The sequence below is a fragment of the Schistocerca serialis genome, chromosome 6 (assembly GCF_023864345.2).
Source record: "Schistocerca serialis cubense isolate TAMUIC-IGC-003099 chromosome 6, iqSchSeri2.2, whole genome shotgun sequence".
Classification (NCBI taxonomy): domain Eukaryota; kingdom Metazoa; phylum Arthropoda; class Insecta; order Orthoptera; family Acrididae; genus Schistocerca; species Schistocerca serialis.
Window position 1 is genome coordinate 529,728,352 of NC_064643.1, and position 20,915 is coordinate 529,749,266.

At 40.7% G+C, this 20,915-nt stretch overlaps 1 protein-coding gene across 1 annotated transcript in view; it reads left to right on the forward strand.

Annotated features, from left to right (window-relative positions):
* The first annotated feature begins 663 nt into the window (after window positions 1-663).
* Window positions 664-20,915, forward strand: part of LOC126484965 (dynein intermediate chain 2, ciliary) — a 271,700-nt gene continuing 251,448 nt past the window's right edge. The window contains exon 1 of the mRNA XM_050108567.1: window positions 664-780. Coding sequence (XP_049964524.1) covers window positions 733-780 — 48 coding nt within the window. The 5' untranslated portion in view covers window positions 664-732. The remainder of the gene's footprint in view (window positions 781-20,915) is intronic.

Sequence of the window (20,915 nt, forward strand, 5' to 3'; positions counted from 1 at the left end):
TCACAATTGCTACAGTGCCTCGTATCAATAAACAATTAACCGTCAATCGGAGACTAACTAAGTGCGCAAACAAGTCATTACAATAGCGTGGAAAACGAAATCTGATTCGTCAAATGCATAGGGCGAGACGTCACGGGAATTCCCCCCGTATGGGAAAAGAGGAACTGACACTTCGCTACGGGCTCGTCTTCTTTCTACTTGGAAACATGGGGAAGTCCCTTTGCAAGTACATACCGGTACTTGTTACAGTGGTTCGAAACCGCAGATTTTTTTTTAATTTTAATTCCAAGGGTAAGATATACACGGCGCTGTAATGAGATAATTCAAACAATAATAACTGTGGCCTGCGAAGCACACATGAAATTGAGAGTGAACACGAGGTGGCTGAATTAGACGCCAACCTGGAGGTGCAGCTCACATGTGGCTCCAACTTCGCACTACCGCTCCATCTGTCCTGCTTGCATAGATATTGCTTCCCGCATTTCATCAGGCTATGAAAGTGCCAACTGAAACGAAGCTTAACGGCTGATATTCAGATAATATTTTTCCTTTAATACCAAAGTATCCGTACGTTTCGAAGACAAATCGATGTGATTACGTGCGGCGGGTTCGACCTGTTTATTGTCATAGTAACAATAATGGCACCTGCGCATTTGAATAATCTCATGAGATGTTTTCGTAGATACATCAGAGTACCAGGGCAGTCAGGTTTATTCATCTTAAGTTGAAGGTATGAGGTCTGCAGCAGGCAAGAAAACTGTACAGGCTGCTTCACCCAAGGTGCGGTATATGGAATTGCGAATTCCATTTTTGAAAATGTTAGATTTCTTTGTGCACTGCAACATTGTGACGTTAGTTTTAAGCCAGTGATGCCATTGTGCACTGAACAAACTTTTATCTTCATTGTGTAAAGATTAGTACATACTCTTATCTCTGTTCACAGTCTCGATAACCTTGTATGTTTAGACAAGAATTAATTAGAAACTGTGTAGCAGGGTGCCGAAAACGAATCTTATAAATAGTACATGTTAACGTTTCAAATCCGACTAGAGTTGGGAGCTAAGATTGCGCTGTTTTGTCTTAAGAAAGATCCTGAAAAACCAAAGTAAATAAAGAAAAAGAAAGCATTAGTCAACTTTTGCCATTTCTGAAGTACAGCTGAATACCGTCACACTTGAAAATTGTAACAAAAAATGTGAACCAGAACGAATTTTGCATCATCGGCAATTATTAATAAACACGAGATTTTTAATTCGTATGGTCTGTAAAAAGTAATAATTTTGCAGTACAGAATTGCAAAGAGTGAAATATGGTACTGAAACGCGACTGTAGCAAAAATTGATCTCTTAAGACAGATCTTCACGTTTTATGTGCTAAGTCTCATACGCAAATTCTTGTGCACATGATTGGTACTTAAATATCATTCTAATAACAACACTGACAAAGCTAATGCTGTACTTAAAGTTAGGTCGACTGAGTGATTTTTTTTGGACTCATTTGGCAAGATTATGGAAGCAAGATCATGTTTTATGTGTTAATAATGTGTAGGTGAATAGTGCCAGTAAAAGTTTTTGTACAGTACTTGTAATATAGGAAAAGACAGCCTATCCAATGCCTTACAATATGTAGCCTTTACGATAGTGTTTTTTATAATTTACTACCGCATTTACATGTAGGTCTTAAAATTTTGTTTAAATACTTATTCTTTGAATCATGTGACTACTGCACACACTCACACACACACACACACACACACACACACGATTCGTACAATAAATTATATGTATGTGTATGTAGTTTTATATTCACATATAAGTTAATGTTATTTTCATACACTATTTCAAATAGGTATGAATTTTTTTCCCTCAGTTATTTGTATCATGTAAGTTTTGCCGTTATATCTTCACAATTTTCCAATCATCGTGTCCCTTCTCCTTGTAAATATTTTCGTATGTTCCTCTCCCTGCCAATTCCATGGAAAACCTACTCTTTTTTTTTTACCTAATCAGTCCACCTCAATTTTCAGCATTCTTGTATAGCACTACATCTCAGTTCTCTTTTCTTCCTTTTTTTCCCCACTCAATCATTTACTTCAGTACAATGCTCCACTCCAGACATAACATTCTCAGAAATGGCTTCCTCAAATTAAAGCCAATGTTTGATACTGGTTGACTTCATTTGGCAGGAATGCCCTCTTTGTATGTGGCAGGCTACTTTTCATGTCCTCCTTGCTTCATCTGTCATGTGTTACTGTGCTTCAAGGCTAGCAGAGTTCCTTAATGTCGTCTACTTCGTAGTCCCCAGTTTTGATTAAGATCGTTGGTATTCTCATTTCTACTGCTCCATATTACTTTTGTCTTTCTTCGGCTTACCCTCAATCCATAGTGTGTGGTCATTAGGCTTCATACCATTCAACAGGTCTGGCAATTGTTCCCCACTTTCATTTAGAATAACAATGCCATCAGCGTACTGTATCATTGATACCCTTTCATCCTGAATTTTAATCCCACGCCAGGCTTGTTATTACCATCAGTGCTTCTACAGTGTATAGATTGAACAGTTGAGGTTCATTTTTGGTCTTCCATTCTTATTGTTCCCTCTTGGTTCTTCTATATACAGTACACTGCCTGTCTTTCAGTATAGGTTGAACCTATTTTCCTGAGAATTTGGAACATCTTGTACCATTTTAGATTGTTGAATGCTTTTTCTACTTCAAAAAATTCACTGAATGGGCCTTGATTTTTCTTAAGGTGTGCTTTCATTATCAAGCACATCGGAGCTGCCTGTCTTGGTCCCCTTGCCTTCCCCAAAGACAAACTGATCATCATTTAGCAGACCCTTATTTTTTGTTTTCATTCATTTGTATTGTATTCTTTTCAGCAGCTTTATTGTTTGAGCCAAAAAGCTGATTGTGTGGTAGTTCTTGCAGTTATGTGCCCTTGCTATATTGGGGATTGTGTGCTTGATATTTTTCCGAAAGTATGATGATGTTTCTCCAGACTCAAAGATTCTATGAACAAACTTGAATAACCATTTTCTTGCCACTTACTCCAATGATTTTAGAAATTCAAAAGAAATTTTATCTTGGTATGTATATATGCTTAATAAAATATTCTCATTCATTTACATATTTACTATAAATTTTTTGCACTAAATAATTCTTAAGAAGTTTCTGGGGGTGGCTTCACACTTTTAATATGCCATAAACTCTTAGGTGGATATTTTATAAATTGTACACCTGCAGGGAGATCTATACTTTTTTATGCTGATGGTAAAAGGCAACGCCAGAAGTCTGTGTTAATATGTGTGAAATATTTGTCACTCCATGTTTCCATTATGTTTGAATTTCTTGTTTCAAACTCAGGGGAAGCTGCATTGAAATATTCAAGAATAATATCAAATTTTTCTATGCCCACTGTGCAAACGACTTTCAAGAACATTGTGTAATTATAATTCCAAGTGTTTTGCTAAGTTTGGTTGCTTTTATTTTACAACAGGCCTATTTTCGCTGAATTGCCATCATTATGTTGTGTCTGACAGTTTTGATATCCCTCCATGCAGTATTGGTGGTTCTGTTATATTCTGTTTGCATGTTCTGTTTCTTTCTATTTGCTTGTTGGTTACATTCAGTTGGTGTTATTGTAGTAATACTGGTTGGTTACCATCTTATCTGACATATTACTTTATGTAGTTGTCAGATTATATTCTTTATGTCATTATTTTTGTGATAGCTTGTTTGATGTACAATCCAGCAATATTGATACAGTACTAGCATTACAGCATGTCCTCGTTTCTCACCAATCACTTGGCCTTAATTTGTGTTAACTTCTTTGGTCTCATTATTTTTTCTCAGTAACTGTTCCTTTCTTCACTTCCTTTTACTTTTTGATGTCTTTTATTTTCTGACCTGTCTATTTTTCCCTGCTCCCCCACCTCACCTGTCTACCATGTACGATGCACTTAGCTTTCTGCTCTTACTAACTAACGCATGATATTTTGCACTAATCTCTGTCTTGCATATTACCCTGTCTGCCACCTTTTAGATCCCAGTTTTTCAAATCTCGTCCAGTGTAGTCTCCAACAATCTGCCTTTCCTTCTCATCCCATGTGGGAAGTCTCCCCTGACCTGGGGTTCTTTGCAACTTTCCCGAACTCTCCATCAGTTCTTTTCCTTCACTACTCTTCCTCCCACCTTCAATCCTTCTGCCAAATGAAGGTGCCACTGGCTCCAAAAATTTGCATATTTCTTAAACCCTTGTATAATAATGAAAACAATCAAGTGTTGACAAAATTATTTAATTGGATGGATAAAAAAATATACTCACCAAGGCAGCAGAAAACACACCTAAAAGATGGTTGTAATTGGCAAGCTTTTGGAGCCAGTGGCTCCTTCTGCAGGCAGGACGGTCGAAAAAGAAGGAAGAGGTATGAAGGGAAAGAACTGGAGAAGTCTAGAAAAGGGGATACATTGTGGGAAAGTCACCCAGAACCATGGATCAGGGGAGACTTACCGTACGGGAAGGAAAGGAGGATCTTTCCTTTTTGGCAAATGCAGACAGTGTACTCGGCTGCTGAAAGGGGGAAACTAAATGAAACACAATATATTGTTACAATATGCACAAATCATATTATTATCTTATAGCAGTTGACTTTGTAAGAGCTATGTTTACATCATGATCATACACCCATCGAAACAGTTCCGTAGGAGAAACTGGTTAGTGAAAGAAATTGGTCAATGACTGGATGAAAAAGATGGAAATGAAGCACTAATCCCATAAATACAAATATTATGATTATGCTGAAAATTATTTTTCGACTACATACTGTTCAGATTCGTAGAATGCATAACTGTAACTTGTAAATGTTGACATACTTCAATACATGTTATGCACAGCATTTGCAAATGTCCAAAAAGATAGAAAATATACTTTTATTCATTGAGCTATAGACTGAAATTATGAGGGATGATTGTCTGACTGGGAATGCAACTGCCAAAATTATATATCCTGAGGTGACAAAGTCATGGGATAGCGATATGCTCATATACAGATGGGAGTAGTAATGCATACACAAGGTATACTTGTAAAAGGGCAGTGAATTGGCAGACTTGTCATTTGTACTCAGGTGATTGATGTGAAAAGATTACCAACTTGATTATGGCTACACAACAGGAATTAACAGACTCTGAATGAAGAATGGTGGTTGGATCTAGATGCATGGGTTGTTCCATTTTGGAAATCATTAGGGATTTCAGTAGTCAAGATTCACAGTGTAAAGAGTGTGCCAAGAATACAAAATTTCAGGTATTACCTCTTACCATGGACAATGTAGTGGCCAATGGTCTTCACTTAATGACTGACACTGCATGGAATAACCACAGAAATCAGTGTGGGACATACTACTAATGTATCAGTTAGGAAAGAGCAGCGAATTTGGTTTTAATGGGCTGTGGCAGCAGAAGACCGGCACTAGTCCCTTTGCTAACAGCATGACATCACATGCAGTGACTCTCCTGGGCTCGTGACCTTGTATGTTGGACTCTAGATGACTGGAAAACCATGGCCTGGTCAGATGAGTCTTGATTTCAATTGGTAAGAGCTACATGGAATGGGCTGGGTGCTCTGTCCAGCTAAACCGATCATTGCCTGGAAATAATTATGTTCCTCTATTTGGAGACCATTTGTAGTCATTCATGGACTTAATGTTCCCAAACAATGATGGAATTTTTATGAGTGAGAATGCACCATGTCATGGGCCACAGTAGTTTGCAATTACACTACTGGCCATTGAAAGTGCCACACCAAGAAGAAATGCAGATGATAAACGAGTATTCATTGGACAAATATATTATACTAGAACTGACATGTGATTACATTTTCATGCAATTTGGGTGCATAGATCCTGAGAAATCAATACCCAGAACAACCATCTCTGGCCGTAATAACGGCCTTGATTCGCCTGGGCATTGAGGCAACAGAGCTTGGATAGCGTGTACAGGTACAGCTGCCCATGCAGCTTCAACACGATACCACAGTTCATCAAGAGTAGTGACTGGCGTATTGTGACGAGCCAGTTGCTCGGCGACCATTGACCAGAAGTTTTCAATTGGTGAGAGGTCTGGAGAATGTGCTGGCCAGGGCAGCAGTCAAACATTTTCTGGATCCAGAAAGGCCCGTACAGGAACTGCAACATGCGGTCGTGCATTATCTGCTGAAATGTAGGGTTTCGCAGGGATCGAATGAAGGGTAGAGCCACAGGTCGTAACACATCTGAAATGTAACATCCACTGTTCAAAGTGCGAACAACAGGTGACCGAGACGTGTAACCAGTGGCACCCCATACCATCACGCCGGGTGATACGTCAGTATGGCGATGGCAAATACACGCTTCCAATGTGCGTTCGCTGCGATGTCGCCAAACACGGATGCGACCATCATGATGCTGTAAACAGAACCTGGATTCATCCGAAAAAATGACGTTTTGCCATTCGTGCAACCAGGTTCGTCGTTGAGTAGCTACACCATCGTGGGCGCTCCTGTCTGTGATGCAGTGTCAAGGGTAACCGCAGCCATAGTCTCCGAGCTGCACGATCAGGGATCAAGACGTGGCTGCACAATCCATTACAGTCATGCGGATAAGATGACTGTCATCTCGACTGCTAGTAATACGAGGCCATTGGGATCCAGCACGGCATTCCGTATTACCCTCCTGAACCCACCGATTCCATATTCTAACAGTCATCGGATCTCGACCAACGCGAGCAGCAGTGTCGCGATACGGTAAACTGCAATTGCGATAGGCTACAATCCGACCTTTATCAAAGTCAGAAACGTGATGGTACGCATTTCTCCTCCTTACATGAGGCACAAAACAATGTTTCACCAGGCAACGCCGGTCAACAGCTGTTTGTGTATGAGAAATCAGTTGGAAACCTTCCTCATGTCAGCACATTGTAGGTGTCGCCACCGGCGCCAACCTTGTTTGAATGCTCTGAAAAGCTAATCATTTGCATATCACAGCATCTTCTTCCTGTTGGTTAAATTTCGTGTCTGTAGCACGTCATCTTCGTGGTGTAGCAATTTTAATGGCCAGTAGTGTAGTTTGATGAACATTGTGGGCAATTCGAACGAACTATTTGGTCATCCAGATTGCTTGACATGGGACGTACTCGAGAGGTCAATTTGTGCACAAAATCCTGCACTGGCAACACTTGCACAATTATTGATGGCTGTAGAGGCAGCATGGCTCAGTATTTCTGCAGGGGACTTCCAGTGACTTGTGGAATCCATGCCGTGTTAGACCATAATGTTCACGTTCTGAAAATCCCCATTTGTGTTAAGCGAAACTGCTGTATTCTCCCAGAGTTACTGTTTGGGCTGTGGTATACAGCAGATTCATTTTTAGACATTTTTTCATATAAGAAACAATCACTAGCAAATGTTACATTGCAATTTTGGAACAATTTGGTGCCATACAGCTAGTGTTTGAGGAATGATGGGACACCGAGTGGTTCGTGCAAAATGTGGCCTAACCACATCACACCAAACAGGCACTTCACTTTCTTGATGAGTACTTTGAAAATACAGTCATTGTGTTGGATTATTGCAAATTTACTAGTGCAGGGTTGGATTGGCCTCCTTATTTGCCCGATCAGAGGCTTGTGATTACTTTTTGTGGGCACATTCAAAGACACTGTTTACAGAAACCATCCCATCAAGCTGAATCAGCTTGAATCAGCAATCTGTGTAGCATCTGAATTCATTTCCATTGAGACACTACAGGATGTGATTGAAAATTTCATTGTTCATTTGCACCAACTCCATACTGCGAGTGGTGGACATTTTGATAATACTGTGATATGATTTGTCATGCCTGCTTGCACATGGTGAATTTAAATATGCACACTGATACAGTACGAGCTGCATAGCACACAGCAATATCTGTTTGAGAGTTTTTCTAATTATTTCTAAAATCCTGAACAATAAATATACTGTTTGTTTTAGCCATCTGTTCAATTTTAGTTTTTGAGGTACTTTAATTTTGAGATCAGGGACTCCCTCACCGGATACCCTGTACATTTGCAGGACCAGTTATAAGTTACAGAAATGAGATGTTTCTACTTCAGCTTGCCAGATCATTGTTCTTAATTATAATGTGGAAACATTTTTGTAATAAATTTTTTATTTCAACCCCAATGTTCTCCTCGATATGACAACTCATTTCAGATCTAAATTAATAGCACAGATTTAAACAGAAGTGAAGAATGTTGTGAAAAGGATATGAAAAGAGAAGATGCATTTGGAAATTTTGGTAAGACAGATGGTATAGCAAGTTCTGTGTGTGATTTTGGGTAAGTTTGAATATAATTGAGATATGATTGTATTACGTTTTAGTTTAAATGTCTATTGAAGCACTATCCTAAAGCATGAACGGAGTTATGCTAATACACAAATATTTTTAATGTTTAATTCCAACAACTGTTAACACATGAATACAGTTTGTGTTCATGTGAGGAGATATGTCAGAATAACAAACAAGATTATTTGTTTCATACTTAATGTTTGCCTGTTGAGTTAAAAAGGATAATTGCACTATGAACAATAGGTGAAGTTGAGCAACTTCTTCTCTTCATTTTTTCAAGTTGTTTTCATTATTTGCTAATGGATAGTGTTGTTACATTCAGAGTATGATTCATAACATGTCACTTTCTATTGCATGGACAGTTTGCCTCAACCAAAGACAAGCGTCTGCATGCCTTGATTAAGGTAGGAGCTGATGAAGAAGAGTAAGTTAGTGAGAATGAATCTAGATGCAGACTTTTATGTGGCTTCTGCTAGAGAGTGGTAGCCCGACAACTAGACAAAAGCTGGTGTAGTTGTGAAGTGGTTTCAGGATGAATGTACATGGACAAAACCTTTGTTTTTGTAGCTATGATTGTAACAAATACTTCATTTCACATGGTTACATAAAAAATGGTAGAATGTAAAAAACTGAGCTTTTATTTCTTCACCTTACATAAAAATTTATATTTGATGGAAGAGTTGTGTGTTTTGTGTAGTTCCTATGTTTATGTTGATGTAGAATATAAGAAAAGTTAAAACATTGTCTGCAATAACTCAGTATTCAATAATATCACAAGTGACACAATTTCAACAATGTAGGAAAAGACAGCTTGCTACTTACCTTAAAGAACAACAATGTAGGAAAACTGCAAAGAAGTTACAGAATTTAGTTACTGTTTTCTGTTATTCTTTATGGTGTAAGAATATGGTGAAGAATGGACTTTCAAAGTCATACAGTGTTTGTGTGTGCAGTTTCCTGTATGCTTAAGATGCCAATAGTCGCATATGAATCTTGGAGTGTAACATTATAGAGCACACCTATTATTTTAGACTGGGAAATATAAAGTAAGACATTACGATCTGATGTTTTTCCGGCATATTTCTAGCTTGTACAATTCTTGGGTGTCTGCTCAGGTCATATCATAAACTCTTCATGATATTTTGGCAATCTGAGTCACTGTCATCTTCAAGTGGTTCCAGATGACTGCTGCTCCACTCTTGTTGGCATCCTGTATACATTGGCCATTACTGCTTCCATCATTCCACTCCTGTTGCTATCTGTGCAGGCATTGCTATGGTGGTGGCAATGGTGAGGATAGTGGTGTTCAGCTGCGAACTGTGATCTCTATTGTCCAGGCCATTGCTGTCATATGCAGATCACAATGTACAGGAACACTTTTCTTTCTCTAGTCTCAGTGCAGGATTCCACACCAGACTTAGCACTATGTTTGTTAATTAGACCATGTTGGATCCTAATTCCAGTGGCCTCTTTAATAACGCAGTCCCAGAAGGAGGAAGAATGCAGAAGTCTCTTGTTTTTATCATAATCTGTGATATGGCCAAATTTTTTTCTGTGATTGGCCACGGCTGATTTGGGGCTCTGACGTAATTTATGTTCACGGCACCTCTCTATTACCATGCATACAGTTTCACAGTTTTTGCTTGTTGACACTAGCAGAGTATTTCGTGGACCTCTGGTTTGTGAAGGCCTAGATCCTTCTTTACTGAATCTAGTAGTGTCATGGTCTTACAGAGTTGGACGAAATGCACATTTTAGCATTGTGTCACCAAAGATTCTGTCAAGTTTTGTTGCAGGTATTGCCAACAAACGGGATTCACACTAGTGATTTGTGCTTTTTGTTCTTGCTGTTGCCTAGATACAACCTGTCTAAATGCATGCCTTCTCTGCTTGCTACTGTACCCATGTCTTCAGAATGTTATCACCAGGTGCTTCAGCTCAGTTGGAAGGCTGTGAACAAGCACGTGTGAAATGCCTTCTTGCTGCGAGTTGTGCTGACTACTGGAGGCATGTAAATACAGACCAGTGTGTGTAGGTTTTCTGTACACATAGTGTCCCAGCTTGTCATTTGGTTTCCATTTCACCAAGATGTCACGAAACAGGAAGGTACCATTCTTTTCCACCTCCATGATAAACTGTTTGTTGGGGTGAAGCGAGTTGAGATGACGAGAAATTCACTTCATCTTCGAGATCACACGACAAATGTGTCATCCATATAAGAGTAAAAATAAGCTGGCTCCTCCTTGAAATCTTCCTTGCGCAAATTCACCACAACTGGCAACAGAGTACATCGTGGCAATGACATCTGTTAATATTAATTTCACCAAGCAATGTGGAGCAGTGGTTAGTACACAGGACTCGCATTTGGCAGAGCAATGGTTCAAACCAATGTCCGGCCATCCTGATTTAAGTTATCTGTGATTTCCCTAAATTGCTCCAGGCAAATGCCAGAATGGTTTCTTTGAAATGGCACAGCCGATTTCCTTCACCATCCTTGACACCATCCGTGCTTATGTTTCATTTCTAGTGACTCAATGTCAGTGGGCTGTTAAACCTAATCCTCCTACTTTTTTTAGTAATAATTTTCTTCAAACAGGAAATATGTTGAATTTAGCACAAACTCGAAGAGTCTTGTCATATTGGTTTTGAATTTCTTGCTTACCAGCTCCATGGAGTCCTCTAGTGGTAACCTGAAGAAGAGGGACACAGTGTCGAAACTCAACAACAGGTCACTATTCACTAAGTGTATTTCTTGTAGATGTTGTAGGAAATGAATGGAATTACAGATGTGATGTTTGCATTTCTCACAGATGGGCTCGTGGGAGCAGTTGAGCATTCAGCAAAGCCATATGTTGCTGCTCTTATGTTACTGACTATGGGATGCTGTGGAATGATGTTCACAATTGGTAGTGATGTTGGAGTCTAGGTGAAGTTGAGTCCTTCCCTGAGAACCAACATTGCTGCATTCTTGGTCGTTCTCCATGTAAGGTTGAGTGCAATTCACTTAGGTGGCCCTTGCAGGATTTTTCATCAAGCTGCAAGATGTTCTACTTTGACACCTGTTTAGTTGTAGATTTCCTCATGTGCTGTCTGCCTTTGCTCAAAGACAGTGTCATCCCACTCCCTTGAAGTGGGAGAAAGTGCTGAAGCCAAACTGAGGTGGATATCCAATAGTTTTTTTTAGAGGTGGAATCTAGGCAGTGGCAAGTACATTGGATTCACTCTCTTGCCAGCTGCCAAGCTGGCTCAATTTATGATGCAAATGGCCACTGCAATCATTATGTGGAGAGATACCTTGGTGAAATGTGGTATCAAAGTACTGTCTCGACATCTGAGCAGGAATGCAATTGAGTAGAGCAGCTGCTCCCCCTTGTTCTGCATCTTGTCCAACATCTTCATTTGTTGAAGTACATCCCCCCCCCCCCCCCCCAAAAAAAAAGGTACTTGAAATGTGATCTAATGTTTAGATGTTTAGCTGACATATCTCTAACTTGTAGAATTCTCAGGTGTCTGTGCAGGTCACATTGTAAGTTCTCCATTATAGTTTGGCAAACAGATTCATTGACATCTGATGACTGCTGCTCCACTCTTTTTGGTGTCCTATACAGGATATCCCAAGAGGAATGGTCTGTATTCAGGGATACGAGAGGAATGATCATTTTAAATAAAAACCCCCGTAAACATGGGCTCTAAAATGGAGCTCAAGATCTTTGAGACTGAAAAAGTTTGGGAGAGATACTGAGTTTGAGTATATAAAAGTGCTCATTATACTGTAGCAAGTTGGCAAAAACGTTTATCAAGGTTTAAAAACAAATCGTTTAGCTGTTCTGCTGTCCATGAGGGAGGTTCAGAAAAACTACAGACAAATAATGGCCAAAAAATCTCAAAGACTATCAGGGCCTGAGATCGAAATGATGTTATGACGTAAAAAGAAATTTTATTTTGAACATTATTTAGGGATTACAGCTAATGTAGAATCACAAAAAAGGTATTCACCAAAAACTGCAGTGCAGTTAATGTTTCCCAGTTTTTGCTGGAGAATATTGTGGTTTGAAAATTTTCCATCATTATCCTGAAATAAAGAAGATTTTAGGAGATACAATGCACTGATATCCTCTTCGCATGCATACAATGCGTTTTCTTTAGTGTATCACAATTGCAAATTGAAAGTCAAATAAACTTTCCGATGAACTTTTTTTTATGTCAAGTTCTGAAAATTAATTTAAAAGCAACAAAAAAATACATAAATTGCTTAATATATGACAACAAATTGGAATGATAGGTTTCATTGTATTTTGAACTTGTATATTATTTGTAATGTATTTTCTTCACAGACGATGTTAAATATTTTGATCCATGTGAGTGAATAATGTTTCGATTTTTATTTGGTATTGAATACAAGTTGTTACAAGTATTTGTTATGTGTCATTCAAATAAATTTTGCCCAACTCTGGCTGCAAAGGGAAGTCATAGTGCATGCGCACACTGCGGGTGTGCGGCCTGTTTGCAAGTGAGTGCAAACGCATGACATCTGCATGGCTGTGGACAAGTGCTCACTCGGCTGTGTCACACTCTCTTGGCTGTGTCATTAACCGAGGTCATCTTGGACAACTTGCCCAGTGTTCTATACAGTTATGGCAATGAACTACACAGATGAATGGCCAGCACCTAACAGTGCCCAAGAACCCGTTACATATCTCAGCTATTGAGCTGTAGAACATGTTACCCAACATAATATTTGTGTCCTCAACACTGACATCACAACTGATGTCATCTCCATGCCCCTTGTTCTTCATCTTTTATGGAAATGGGACTACCAAGACATCCTTAGTTTCCATAAAACACATGACCTTAATTTCTGCTATAATTTTTTCTCTACCTACCTACATCTCCACTCCCATTCCCATAGTATTCCAGGCACCCACTTTCCTTATCTCATTCTCATATTCCAAATTCTCTGCCTGTTCTATTTTCAGAGCATTTCCCCCACTGTGCACACTGTGACTTTGGGAAAGTGCCAACTGCTTCCACTACATGGTCCATACCTGCATGATTTTTCTGAACTGTCTCTTTTGATAATCCTCTCTCTGGCCATCTCCCACTCCCCCCCCCCCCTTCCCTCCCTCTCTCTCTCTCTCTCTCTCTCTCTCTCTCTCTCTCTCTATCTATCTATCTATCTATCTATCTACTGATAACTCACTTTGGCCCATCTGTGATCAATGGAAGTCAGCTGACTTCATATTACTCCACAATGTTTTTGCTTATTGCCAACCTTAGCTTTGTAATGGTGTTGGATGCCATGATAATAACTAATTGTTATGAATATAGTGTTGATCGGTGTGCATTGTTGAGCACGAGTGTCAATATTACTTACAAAAATGAGCAAAGAAGCTGTACCTGTTCCATCTAACAACTCACCATCAAGTTTTGTGTCACTTCTGTGAGGCATTAATTCATTACATGTTCATTTTTTTATAAGCTATAAGCTGGCTGCTCCAAGAAAAGGATTCAATGTTTGTCTCTGTAGCCAGTGTGCTACGAGCTCATCACAAGCTTCTGCTCCTAGAATCTTCTGGTCGGGGGCCAAGTAAAAAAAACTGCTATCTATGTCCTCATCATATGCTCCAGCCATGATCCGTGTTCACTCCTCTTTGGCTGTAGCACATGCAGGCAGACTAGATCTAAAAACTTTGCTAGGAATCATACTGTTCTATGTATTTGTCTTCTACTCATTGCCCCATTTGGTCAGTGATTGGTGATACATCCTCATCTAGATATTTATAGCACATGATCACTGACATTAAAAAAAATTAAATGTCACTTGGACCCATGAAACACATGAAGTAACTTGTGATCAACAAGATATTGTCCAAATAAACTATGACAAAATTAAGGTATAGCAGTAAGTGTACTTATCAATAGCAGCTAATAATCAGATAGATGCAAAGAAAGACTGCTGACTCACAGGCTTTAGGAGCCAATGATCCTTCATGTTTTAAAATTAGAAAAGGTAATATTCAGTAAATGAAAGAATCACAAAAGCAATAAGTATATTTAATAGAAAGTACAATAATGACTATGACAGTTGAAAAAAAAAAGGATAAACTAAATGTGGAGTATAGAAAAGAAAGGTTCCACGTGTGGACTCTACAAAACAAAACTTGTCAATGAAACAGAACAAGAAGTGCGCACATCAAAAAAAGTTTTGGATCACTTCAGTTCCGAAAGTTCCGGAACCTGTACAGAAAATTGGAATAGAGATCAACATAAACATCATTTCTGCCCTTTTTATTGCTCATGAAAACCACACATTGCACATTGTACCACCATACAGCGAGACCTTCAGAGATGGTGGTCCAGATTGTTGTACACACCGGTACCTCTAATACCCAGTAGCACGCCCTCTTGCATTGATGCATGTCTGTATTCGTTGTGACGTACTATCCACAAGTTCATTAAGGCACTGTTGGTCCAGAATGTCTCACTCCTCAATGGCAATTTGGCGTAGATCCCTCAGAGTGGTTGGTGGGTCACGCCGTCCATAAACAGCCCTTTTCAATTTATCCCAGGCATGTTTGATAGGGTTCATGTCTGGAGAATATGCTGACCACTTTGGTCGAGCGATGTCGTTATCCTGAAGGACATCATTCACAAGATGTGCACGATGGGGACGCGAATTGTCATCCATAAAGACAAATGCCTCGCCAATATGCTGCCGATATGGTTGCACTGTCAGTCGGAGAATGGCATTCATGTATAGTACAGCCGTTACAGCGTCTTCCATGACCACAAGCAGCGTATGTCAGCCCCACATAATTCCACCCCAAAACAGCAGGGAACCTCTACCTTGCTACACTCGCTAGACAGAGTGTCTAAGGCATTCAGCCTGACCAGGTTGCCTCCAAACACATCTCCGACGATTGTCTGGTTGAAGGCATATGCAACACTCATCAGTGAAGAGAACAAGATGCCAATCTTGATTGGTCCATTCAGCATGTTGTTGGGCCTATATGTACCACGCTGCATGGTATTGTGGTTGCAAAGATGGACCTCGCCATGGATATCGTGAGTGAAGCTGCGCATCACGCAAACTATTGCACAGGCTTGAGTCATAATACAATGTCCTGTGGCTGCACGAAAATTATTGAACATGGTGGCGTTGCTGTCAGGGTTCCTCTGAGCCATAATCCATAGGTAGCAGTCATTCACTGCAGTATTAGCCCTTGGGCAGCCTGAACGAGGCTTGTCATTGACAGTTCCTGCCTCTCTGTATCTCCTCCATGTCTGAACAACATCGCTTTGGTTCACTCTGAGACTCCTGGACACTTCCCTTGTTGAGAGCCCTTCCTGGCACAAAATAACAATGCAGATGCGATAGCACAATGGTGTAGACCATCTAGGCGTGGTTGAACTGCAGACAATACGAACCATGTACCTCCTTCCTGGTGGAATGACTGAAACTGATCAGCTGTCGTACCTCCTGTGCCTAATAGGTGCTGCTCACACATGGTTGTTTACATCTCTGGGTGGGTTTAGTGACATCCATGAACAGCCAAAGGGACTGTGTCTGTGATACAATGTCCACAGTCAATGTCTGTCTTCAGGAGTTCTGGTAACCGGGGTGAGGCAAAACTTTTTTTGATGTGTGTATAAGTGGCAGAGAGGACTGCCCATATATCACTAAATTTGAATGAAGTATAAAAGTAATAGTGCATAGTGAAAGACAGAGGCAAAAAGAACAAAGACAGCAACAGAACCTGAAAGTGCAAGAAAAAAGAATGAAACAGCAGAGAGGAGAAAAGGAGGAGATGTAGTGAAAATGTAAAACAGGGGTCTGCAACAAAGGTTAGAATTGGGAGAGGGAGAGCCAAGTAATGAGGCATTGGAATTACAAAGTGATGCAAATACCACAATGTCTGCCACTATTGTACAGCACGTGTTGTACTAGGTGATATTTATTACCATTATAATCTGTGAATTCAGTCTTATTCGTAGAGTGAGATGATCAGGCTGACAAAATAAAGTGAACCATTATTGTTCATCAGTTTGCAGGTAGAGGATTGAAAGGCCTTAAGACTAAAGTTATGTTAACTGTATAGGATAAGTGATTGCTGTCAGCCCCTTAGGATTGTCTATGGTTTATGTCTGAATCATGCCCTAGGTGGAGAGGAAATTCATAGTTATTATGATGCACTATCTTGTGTACTTAGTGTGTGTGGGTAGGCTGATGTAGCCCTAAGTGAAATTTGTTCATTCTCCTGGATATATTGTCACAGAAGAAGTACTAGACTGTTTCATCAAGGGTCTTGAGTTCAAAACTCACCTGAAGTGTAAACTTTTAATTTCTATGAGAACGAAGTTTTTCGCGGCGGCACTTATGTATAAAATATTCTTGGTATTCTTGCCGCGTCAGTTCTAGATAAAATCTCGAGCTTTCGACGATTACCTCCATCGTCATAGTCAGGAGCTGACTGTCTCTACTGCTGCTATGGTAGCCTCTATATAGCCCGAAGACGGCTTCTGATTGGTCGGATTCGAATGGATGCTGTTCATGTGTTCAATGAATTCTTTAAAAGCTTCTTCGCCGTGTGGCCAGATCATAAATGTATCGTCAACGTAACGATAAAATAAGGACGGACGGAGGGGAGCCGAATTTAGTGCACGTTCTTCAAAATTCTGTCGCTGTTCACAAAAGTTCCTGTGGAGGACACTTTGAAAATGCTGGCGGATCTCTTTCCTCCTGAAACTATAAAATTGTTCCGGCACGTGATGACGACCACCTACTTCTTGTATGGTAATAAATTTTATGAAATGACAGACGGTATGGCAATGGGCTCTCCGTTGTCTCCATCATTGGCTAACTTTTTTATGGAGAATTTTGAAGAACGTGCACTAAATTCGGCTCCCCTCCGTCCGTCCTTATTTTATCGTTACGTTGACGATACATTTATGATCTGGCCACACGGCGAAGAAGCTCTTAAAGAATTCATTGAACACATGAACAGCATCCATTCGAACATCCAGTTCGCTGTCGAGATGGAGAAGGAAGGGAGACTGCCTTTCTTAGACGTTTTAGTACAACGACAGACGGACGGGCGTCTTGGCCACTCTGTATACCGTAAGCCGACGCATACCGATTTATACCTTAACGCACAGAGTTTCCATCACCCTGCTCAGAAGAGAGCCGTTTTGAACACGTTGGTATATAGAGCCAAAACTGTTTCTGACGAGGACCACTTAAGGTTCGAGATTAATCACCTAAAGAACGTGTTCCGAAAGAACGGCTATAGTGCACGCGATATAAAGGCAGCGTTCTCCAAAAGAAGGAAAGGTGATAATGCTGCAACCTCACAGGATGAAACACCGATTGCGGTTCTTCCTTTTTGTTCCGCAATTTCCAGCAAAATAGGAAGAGACCTGCGTAGACGTGGTATTAGACCGATTTTTCGTCCTCCTAAGAAAATTAAGGAGATGATGCGCCCTGTTAAGGACAATCTCGACCTCAGGGTCCCCGGTGTTTATAATATACCCTGTGAGTGTGGAAGCAATTATATAGGTCAGACTATTCGTACCGTTTCCGACCGCTGTGCAGAACACCAACGCCACATTAAAAATAGAGAGCTTGAGAAATCGGCAATTGCGGAGCACAGCCTCATGAACAAACACAAAATATTGTTCGATGAAACTAAAATTCTGTCCCATGCCTCCACGTACTGGGATTCTGTTATTAAGGAGGCTGTTGAAATCAGAATGAGCCAAAAGAACTTTAACCGCGATAGCGGATACCATCTGAGCTGTGCGTGGAAACGAGCGCTTGATGCAGAGAAGCAGCAGAGACGTTCCTTCCAAGGTTTACGTTTAAACGGAAGCGGTGGCGCCACCGGCGCACACAGTGACACCGTCTGAGACAGCAGCACGTAATCGCCGACCAATCAGAATCCGACCAATCAGAAGCCGTCTTCGGGCTATATAGAGGCTACCATAGCAGCAGTAGAGACAGTCAGCTCCTGACGATGACGATGGAGGTAATCGTCGAAAGCTCGAGATTTTATCTAGAACTGACGCGGCAAGAATACCGAGAATATTTTAATTTCTATATTCGGTTCAAGTATACTCCAGAAGTATCCACAGATGTCAAGAATCAGTGTACTGGACTGTTGTGTAACTGTATATATACCTTGTGTGTTCTGGCCAGAGGCAGTTTGCTCCATGCTCTTGTATGTGCAAGTGCTGAATAAACCTTTGTTAAGTGAAGTTAGTGTTTGACATTCATCTAATTACATCTTCTTCTACATGACATTATTCTGGTGGAGGTGCTGGTTATTGGAACTTGTGATACTGCATGTTATCAACGACCCAGTGGCTCCATCAGGCCACGACAGAGCCGCCATTTGCGTGGCGAGAAACCCGAGTTCGAGCCATATTCAACAGATAGCAATCTATTGGAGACAGAAGAAGAAAAGGACATTACAATGACAGCAGCTGTGCGCCACCACATGAGACATCCTTCCAGGTTCTCTGGTGACGATGGCCAAGATCCAAACAAGTGGCTGAAGGTATATGGGTGTATAGCCAAATTTAACAAATGGGATGACACCATGTGTTTAGCTAATGTATTTTTCTACTTGGAGGGCACTGCCAAGCAATGGCATGAAAGCAGCGAGGAGAAGTTCACAAGCTGGGAAGTATTCCAGGTGGAACTGTGTAAGTATTTTGGCGACACACAATGACAGAAGTGCAAGGCTGAAGATACATTAAAGTGCAGGGCACAGCATTTAGGAGAAACTACAGCATCCTACATTCAAGACATCTTGGAGTTGTGTAAAATAGTGGATCCTAGAACGAAGGAGGAAGATAAGGTTGCACATCTCATGAAGGGTGTTGCTGAGGACATGTATCAAGCCCTACTCGTGAAGGAGGTTTCGACAGCAGACGACTTCATAAAATGGTACCAGTATATCGAGACAATGCATGAAAAAAGAATTACCGGCAAGAAGTTTGAACAGCTTCCAAATGTCATATTGATGTCTGTGATGGAGGAAGAAATTGATTTCACAAGTGTTCTTTGTCAGATAGTGAGAGAGGAAGTTCAGAAGGCACTTGGATTGCCCAGCGAGCAAAAAACTGAGACACTTCAAGAGGTCATAAGGGAGGAAGTGGAACAGACATTGAACCCAATCTCTCTTCCTTCATTTTCCTTTAAAATGGTGAAAAAGTCAAGACCCAGGCGAAGTTACGTTCCTACAATGCCGCATGAGGAACCTGTTTGGGCACCAAGGAAGACATGACGTCTGGAGGACCCAGGATAACCAACCAGTATGTTTCCACTGCAGATGACTGGGACATGTGTTGCACTATTGTCGAGAAAGGCGGTGGATATTTGGTGATGCCCGCACCAGAAGACAGCAGACCGATCTTAGCTGACGCCAACTCTGGGACGCCGAAGATGAACAAGAAGATTTGGGTGCAGGACAACGTAGGTTACCATCGCTGCAAGCTAGCCACTGGAGAGGACGCTCCCCAACATGCCGATCAAGGTCTCCATCACCTAGCCACTGCAACCTGGAAAACTAAAGGGTGCGACCTTCCTTAGAGATGAGGTTGCCAAAGAGAAAAATCCTCCGCCATCGATCACTACAAAAATGATAGGAAACTATGACGATATCCTCATGGATGGCCAGCCAGCCCAAGCTCTTGTGGACTCTGGAGCGTCTTATTCAGTCATTTCAGAGAAGTACCATCGCCAGTTACAGAAAACCGTATTCATCGACAACAAAACATCTCTGCTGAAGGTGGCTAATGGGAAATATGTAAAACCTACAGAAGATGTGTCTTTCATGTGGGTATAAGTGGCAGTGCACAGCCCTTAGAATTCATCGTCTTACAAGAGTGTAGTCATGACGTAATTCTCGTATAGGGCTTTTTGAGAGCTTCTCAGGCAGTTATAGATTGTGGTTGCTCGAAAATTAAGCTAGATGAGAAGAGATATTGTGGACAGGAAGATGCGCATCCGAGTGTGTGGAGACTACGTGTGCTGGATGAAGTGATCATTCCTGCAGTCAGCACTAGAAAGGTAACTATCATGTGTCATGTCATGCATCAACCAATGGATCTTGTAGTTGAATGTAAGAGAAACATACCACTGAAGAATAAGAAGAATAACTTGGTCATCCCAGCCTCTGTCATCTCGTTTAAGAATGGATTCAGTGAATTGTGGATAGTTAACTGTCGCCGAGAACCACAGATCCTTCCAAGATGCATGTGTGTAGCAAATGCTGAGCTCTTAATTGGTAAACAGCTGATCATCATAGAAACCTCCCATGCCAAGTCTGTGGGCAAAATTAGCGCTACCAATACGAGACAAGTTCTTCTAGCTTGACTATCACCACATCTCACTAAGGAACAACAGAAGAAGCTACTTGCCATTCTTCAAGAGTTCTTTGAATGAAGAGCAAATTAGACAAATTGACAGTGAAGCACTGGATTAATGCTGGAGACAATCAACCAATAAGCCAGAGAGCATACTGTGTGTCAGCAACAGAATGTCAAATAAT